The sequence below is a fragment of the Hakea prostrata genome, chromosome 10, assembly GCF_041222555.1.
Source record: "Hakea prostrata isolate BN-2017 chromosome 10, UWA_Hpros_2, whole genome shotgun sequence".
NCBI classification, from domain to species: Eukaryota; Viridiplantae; Streptophyta; class Magnoliopsida; order Proteales; family Proteaceae; genus Hakea; species Hakea prostrata.
The window spans coordinates 5,962,501-5,970,428 of NC_142609.1; the positions used below are offsets into that span (position 1 = coordinate 5,962,501).

The 7,928-nt window shown below is 36.5% G+C and overlaps 1 protein-coding gene across 1 annotated transcript; it reads right to left on the reverse strand.

Moving 5' to 3' along the window:
* Positions 1 to 2,931: 2,931 nt before the first annotated feature.
* On the reverse strand, positions 2,932 to 6,441 carry LOC149001703 (phenylacetaldehyde reductase-like). The gene is made up of 6 exons (XM_089136234.1): positions 6,271 to 6,441; positions 5,625 to 5,794; positions 5,031 to 5,222; positions 4,759 to 4,921; positions 3,371 to 3,557; positions 2,932 to 3,291 (listed from the first exon to the last, which is right to left on the reverse strand). The coding sequence occupies exons 1-6, from the start codon at positions 6,386 to 6,388 to the stop codon at positions 3,153 to 3,155; spliced, it is 969 nt and encodes a 322-aa protein (XP_088992360.1). The 5' UTR covers positions 6,389 to 6,441; the 3' UTR covers positions 2,932 to 3,152.
* Between the last annotated feature and the right edge of the window lie 1,487 nt (positions 6,442 to 7,928).

Here is a 7,928-nt window from a genome sequence, read left to right on the forward strand (position 1 = left end):
CCACAGGGTTTTCTAAAAACCTATTTTCCGAGGAGCAATCAAATAGTCAAGCACTTCAATCTTTTCATTGCATTCCTACATTAAATCATGATTGGCTATTGTCACTTGGGAAGATAGTTGAAGAAGATGAGGTCTACAAGAGGGTTAGAAAATTTAGTCCATGGAAGGTACCCGGTCCAAAGGGGTTCAAAGCTGCCTTCTACCAAAATACTTAGGAAGTGGTAGGGCAAGTAGTTATTAAGATGGTGAAAGAGGCTTTTGAAGGGAAAATAGATGCCAAATTGAATGAAACATATCTAGCCCTCATCCCTAAAGTGGACAAACCTGAGTCAATGACTCAATTTAGGCCAATATCTCTTTGTAATGTGAGCATGAAAATAATCACTAAGATTATTAGTGCTAGATTAAAAGAGTATATGCCAGGCATCATATCCCTAAATCAAGTCATCTTCGTTCGAGGGAGACATATATAGGAAAATACCATTACTGCACAGGAAATATTTCATACTATGCGCAAGAAATCAAACAAACAACTCACCATGGCCATCAAGATTGATCTTCAAAAAGCATATGACCAGATTAGATGGAGCTTCATATAGGAAACCCTCACACTGGCCGGTCTTCCGAGTAGTTTGATTGATGTGATTATGAAGTGTATAACCATGGCGCAGTTGAGTATTCTTTGGAATGGAGAAGATACAAACTTTTTTCAACCCACTAGGGGCATTCAGTAGGGAGATCCTTTATCACCTTATATCTTTGTGATGTGTATAGAAAGGTTGTCACACTGTATATAGGATGCAATAAGTGATGGGCGATGGAAACCTATCAAAATTGGGAGGAAAGGGCCATGCATTTCTCACCTAATGTTTGCGATGATGTCCTTCTTTTTGCCAAAGCTACGATCGAACAGCTAGTAGCAATCAATGATTATCTCAACAATTTTTGTATAGCTTCTGGTAGCAAGGTCAGTACTTCAAAAACAAGAATTTCCTTTTCTAGTAATGTCAGTTGCACTCAAGCTAGAGACATCACCCATGTCAGCAAATTCACTAAAACAAAAGAAATTGGCAAATACCTAGGAGCCCAAATTTGTAATAGATGGGTTAAGAAGGAAAATCACCACCATATTGTAGCTAAGTGAACAGTAGATTTTCGAATTGGAAGGTAAGTTCACTCTCTTTGGCTAGCAGAATAACCTTGCTAAACAAGTTATTATGGCTATTCCAGTTTACTTTATGCAGCAGGACCCTTACCAAAAGGAATTCTTCAAGATGTTGAAAAATCAGTCAAAAGCTTCATATGGGGTGATACTCAAAACAAAAAGCATCCCATCTCATTGGTTGGGACACTATCTGCAAACCAAAATATTTAGGTGGATTAGGCTTCAAAAACCTCGTTAAGGTGAATGAAGCTTTCTAGGGGGTTCTTAAATTACAATACTATCTAAAAATCAGTTTTGCAAGCAAAATATGGAAGCATCATATGAGAAGAGTGATTCAAAGCTAGACCAAGTGATTCTCCTATCTAGAAAGCCATTTGCAGTGTGGTTCCTACAGTGCTTAGCAAAAGTAAAGTTGATGTTGGCAATGGAATTTCAAAACTTTTATGGGAAGATAATTGGCTTGAGGTGGAGCAGAACCTTAAGTCGAAAGCTATATCTGATGTATCAAGTGGAATGAGCAAGGGAAATATAATATCATATGTGGATGAAACGGAGGTTGGAGAAAGGAAAATTCAAAAATCTTTTACCATCCGATTGGTGCCTTAAAATTGAAGCATGCTCACCGCCAATTGCAAGTGGAGGAAAGGACGTGTGGTTGTGGAACCCATCACATAATGGTTGCTTTACAATTAGATCTACATATGAAGCGTTAGAAGCTTTCACCAGTCTTGGTGTGGGCATCTCTTTTGATAGTAGGTATTGGGAGGCCATTTGGAAGTTAAAGGTGCCGCAAAGAATCTCTTATTTCATGTGGGTTCCAAGCCTAAACAGGCTGCTAACTAATGACAGGAAGTGGAAAATGGGACTCACGAATCACTCCTTCTACAACTTCTGTGTTCATGTAACCAAAACTAGTCTACATGTATTTAGAGATTGCCAATATGCAAGTAGAGTATGGAAACGATTAATCCCAATGAATCAACAAGGGTTTTTCTTTAGTTGTGGTTGTTGTGATTGGCTTTACCTAAACATATGTGGAAATATAGCACAACAACAGAAAGGATGGTCACCCAAATTTGCCATCACTCTATATCTACTGTGGGGTTGGAGAAATCGTGATATTCACGAAGAAGACTTCACCAAGCCAGGGGGAGGGGTGGAAACGATACATGAATTTTACTCACAGGTGGAGAGGCAACTTGGACCCAGCAATATAATTCACTATCACTACCACAATATGCTAGAAGGAAGGCAAAGTGGAAGAGAACAACGGAAGGGTGGCTAAAATGCAATGTTGATGCGGCATCCGGTAAAGAAGATTTCAATCAAGTTGGAGGGGTTTATCATAGCTCAGAAGGGGTGTATTTGGGAGGTTTTGTGCATAGAATTCCCAAGACAAGTGTCTCGAAACTAAGCTCCATGTCATTTATGTAGGCATCCGCTATAAGTAGAAAGAAATATGCTACCCGTTCATGTGGAGTCTGACTCTTCATAGGCTATAGATTGTTTGAAGCTGAGCGCTCAAACAAGGAAGGAAGACCAGGATTATCGTGGCGATTCGAGAGCTGGTTACTTTGCATGGAAACATCATCATACTTATACTAATAGAGAAGCGAATATGGCTGCCGATTGGATGGCAAAGAGAACAACAATAGCGGAGTTTCATTTGCAATTCTTTTAGGAACCCCCTCAGGGTCTAGAGGAGTTCCTTCAGGTGGATTGTTGATCAACTCTCCTTAAATTGATCTTGTGTTTTTAATCCCGTTTATGTATCAAAAAATAATAATAATGACTACACGGTTCTCAAACAAAAAACTCACTCGAGTTCCTTTGGAGCTAATAAAAATGATAAGGCAAAGTCTTGCGACAAATTTCAATATATCAGATAAAACCACTGCGTAGAAAATGAAGCTTAGAGCAACTAGATTTTATCAAGTCCACACTCATATCTTATTTGCATGACTTCTTTTGAACAAGTTTGAGGTACTTAGAGAAAGCCTTTCTCCTTCAAGCTTTCAACAGTTTCTTTCAAGCTCACCTCTATAGGGGTGAAATTTATCCCCAACTCTTGTGCTTTCTTCTTGGAGACTTGGAAGGTTGGCACATAAGGCTTGTCATCAGCACACCTGCCAAGAATAAAATTCGATGTTTATCATCTAAAAGGAAAAACATTGAAGTTCAAAATGTATAAGTCCTAAAACTTACTTTTCTGGAAGGTTTGAATTTGGATAAAGTTCCTTCAAAGCTTTCACAGTTTGTGAATTGTGATAGACTCTCTCAACTAAAGCATATCTTCCATTGGCTGAAGGAACCTCAAATGCTAGAATATGTGCATTTGCAACATCTTTAACATTAACCCATTCAAGTGTTGCATTTGGAAATGTTTGTGCTCCTGCATCAGTTAAAACCTTCACACTTATTATCATAAGAATGCTAACAACTTAAAACACAAGGTTGACAGTAAATTTTCCATTCTTTTTTTTTTTTTCCTAAAAAAAGACAAACAGTATGCATACTCCCTTTTGGGTCTATGTTGACTAGTTTCCTTCAATAGTTCAATGTCATGTCACCCACTTAATATAAAATTTTGTCTCCCCTTTCTGCACTTTTATGTTTCCAGGATCGTTATTTTACCTCCTTTAAATTCTATATTTTCCCTTCATATGATGTTCACCTCTTCTAGGCGTCAAGGAAGCTGGCCACTCAAGTAGCTTACCTTGGTGCCAGTACAACTAGGAATCTAACTATATCATTCAACTAGCTATATGGATTATGTTCAATAATAGAATAGTAGATATGCTACCTGTTTAGGAATCATGTTTGTCAAAATCTGTTTGATACCAATGCTTAGGTTTCAAACCCATTCGAGTAGGGTATTAAGTATCTTAAATGTGACAAATCACAAGAATTCTACTACATTTGCATCATTTGAGATGCTGATGTTTGACCAAAGAGATGTGTGTGTGGTTCCACTCTATCATATGGACAAATTGACATCTTCCATCTCTACCAGGGATTGACCATGTTATGAGATTAAATGTCAATAACAGTATATAAGAGCATTTAGCTTCTTCCTGATAATAAGAAAAGAAAATTATACTGCTTTTAGGAGGAGGAATCTCTGAAGGTTCTAGCTTCCTAAAGCTTCTTTCTTTTTCCATTCTTAAAGTTGAACTAGAACAAGGTTGCTCCATTTTCCAAAAGGTTGTACTAAGAAATTTAACCATACAGAATCAGTAGCTTGATACAACATAATTCATATCCTGCCAATCTAGTCACCCTTTCCCTTCTGTAGATGCATAGTCAGGTAAATTATGCTACCTAACCCCATGGATCTTTAAAGGGCTCAATCCCCAAAAGGAAGAAAACCGTTCTGCAGCAGACATTAACCAACCTGAAAACAATACTACTAGTAACTCATATCCTAACACATTCAAAGAAAGTAATTTAGGCAAATAGGAATGCAGTTGCTGTGATTGGAGAGAGGGGTGTGAGAGAACAAAGTTTTTATTTTCTTGGTGGTGGTGGGGAAGGGGATGGGCTGGGGTTGGGGTTGATGAGAAAACAACAATTTAGATGATAGGTGGACTTACCATTCACTAAGTTCAAAATTGCTTCACAACTTGTATTTAGTGTTGGTTGCAGAAGAGGACCAATCACCATAGCTGGATTTATCGTAACCATGTCAATCCCCTTCTCTTTTGCAAATTTCCAAGAAGACTGATCAGCCAAAGTCTTTGATAGTATATACCAACTCTATAAGGGAACAAGTAGCTCATTAGATACAAAGATATCAATGGAACCAAATCTAAGGGTTCAAGAAACTGCACAATAATGTTAAACTACACAGCACAACCACACACACCTTATTCTCTCTGTTAAACTCTGCATCTGAATTCCAAGTCTCATCAACTACCACATCTGGAGTTCGAGGTGTTCTGTTGAATGCAACTGCAACGAAAGAGGATGTTACAACAACTCTTTTAACAGATGGAGTTTTTGCACAGGATTCTAGAACATTAAGAGTCCCCTTTATTGCAGGCTCAAGTAATTCAGCCTGAAATGCAGAGTGAAACAGAGAACAAATATAAGTCATAACCAAAAGATTAATACGTAAGGGAGTGATTCAACTACATAATCAAAATCCTAAGCCCTCAATTGAACTGCCTCAGATCATTTGTTTTGCTTCCTGGGTTCAGTAATCAGATTATACTGCCTTAAGAATAACAAGAAATGAGGAAATCAAGTTTACTTGTTCACACACAATTCCATGTGCCTCTTGATTTCTCTCTCTTTCAGTCTTATTTAGATCAGAGAATGGCAAAAGGCCTAGGTTGACAGATCCATTGATTCTCACACAAATGGAGATCAAAAGGCTTGCATACACATTACACTAAAGCAAAATTATGAAATCAATAATAGCAGATAAACTATCTCAAGGGATGTAATAGGAACGAACCTGTGGGTCTGAGACCGAAAGATAAAATGGAGATGCTGTATGGAAAACACCTACGCATCCGTTGATTGCAGAATCAAATGATCCTTCTTCCAATATGTTTGCCTTGAATAAATGAAGTCTTTCCTTGGCTCCATCAAGAGCAAGTAAATGTTCAGTCTTCTTTGGATCATCTGTGATAACAAATGAACAGAATTTAGTGAATAAATTAAAACTACTGCTTTTACAGCAGTTGATGAAATTCAACATATGTAAGTTCCGAAAATACAGAAATCAGAAATGATTAATCGGTGTTCAGGCACCTTAGAAACAAATTACACTGTTCCCATACAAACCAGACTACATCATCAGATTTATATGCTGATTCATGAGAAGACAACAATGAGAGAATTGCGAGTGAAACAAGGTCTTTAGTGTGCTTTGAGTTTGTAGACAAACTAGTTGAGATAATGCCCATCTACAGGCACCCACCATTACTCAAATGTAAGGGTTTATAAGAACAAAAACCCTGAAACAAACTCGAAATTGATCTGATTGAGGACCGTAGCAAGAAACCCAGAATCAAATTTCAAAATAGAGAAGAGGAAGTCAATAAAGCATCTACAAGACAGTAAAAGTGAAACCCAGATTCAAGAAGATGAATACTGACTTAGATCACGAACTGAAGCTTTTACGGTGTATCCTTTGGCAAGCAGAAACTTCACCAGCCATGAAGCGATGTACCCAGAAGCACCTGTAACACAAACTGTCTTCCCAGCTCCACTCATTGTCTCTGATTCCTAGGTTTCCTTTTGGCCTTTCTCACAGTCTCTTTGGTTTCTGATATGGAACAATGGAAATGGTAATTGAAGGAGAAAATGAATGGTATAAATAGGCATTGGCGTTAGTAGATTGTCGATGAATGGCATGACTTACCAGAGTTCGGTATGCTATGTACCTAACCGTTTTTTGGATCTGGTATGGTACGCTTATGGAACGGTTTTTGTTTTAGATAGCATACCGTCAGTATATACAGAATACTGTATCAAATTACCATATACCCTTTTTTTTTTTTTTTTTGGGAGGACGAATTACCAGATACCGAAATCATATCATATATTGAATTACCATACCAATTTGACACCTTTAATCTAAGTTGTGTTGGGCCCAATTTAAAGCCTAATCCATTTTGACATTATTCTAGGTTGGTCTCAATTTAAGGCCTAGTCCATCTTGATATTATTCTTGAAAAATACAACTTCAGGCAACCCATGAGCTGAAAACCATATTTCAACTAAAAAAATATATTCTCGCCAACAGAAAAAAGATTGTTTCGAGCCACCACTTTCCTCTCTTACTAGATCTTGTAGTTGTTGGATCTTGGGAATGAAAAAAAATGTTTTAGGAACGAATAGATAGGTGAGGGTTTGAAAAATAATAATGTTAATATGTATTATAAAATAGAAAATATATATTTAATACAAAGAAGAAATTAGGAAATGATGAGCTCAACTCTTCTATTAAGTTATTCATTACATATTTATTATGGAACTAACATCTTCTCTAATATGGAAATATCAGAGTTTACAAAGAAATACAATATATGATTCTCACACAATAAGATGATATTGATATAAATGATGGATTGCTAAGATCTTCGGTTAACATGGGAATGCGATCGCCAAGATTGCACACTGAGATGGCTGAGATCTTCATTTGGAAGTTACATCATTTGGTATGAACTCTTTGGGATAATGGACATCTATAACTAAATATTATTTATAACATTCCCCCTTAGAAGTCAATCAATAGATAGTGTACCTTGTTAAAACTTTATAAGAAAAAATCCTGTGAAAAAAAAATTTTAGTGAAGGAAAAAGAGTATACATATCTAAGTAATACGTATTGGTAACTGCTTCATTAATTTTAACCAAATAAAGGAAAAAAGAGTGCAACATATATTTTACTCCCGCTGATGATAACATCATTGTGTATCTTTGAGTACACACATCCCAATTTCATATACCAGCTTATTAAAATTTGAAGTAAGCAATGTTTCAGTAAATAAATCTGTCAAATTATCATTAATTTGAACGAATTCAATGAACAATGATTTCACCATTTTGTTAAAAATCACGAGTGAAGAACAATTTTGGTTAAATATGTTTTGTACTATCTCATTTGATGTATCCTCCCTTCAATTGAGCTATGTATGCAGCATTATCTTCATATAATATTGTTAAAACTCATTTTTCTAGAAGAATATCATATGCTTCCTAAATGTGTTGTATCATTAATTTTAACAAAATATATTGTCGATTTACTTCA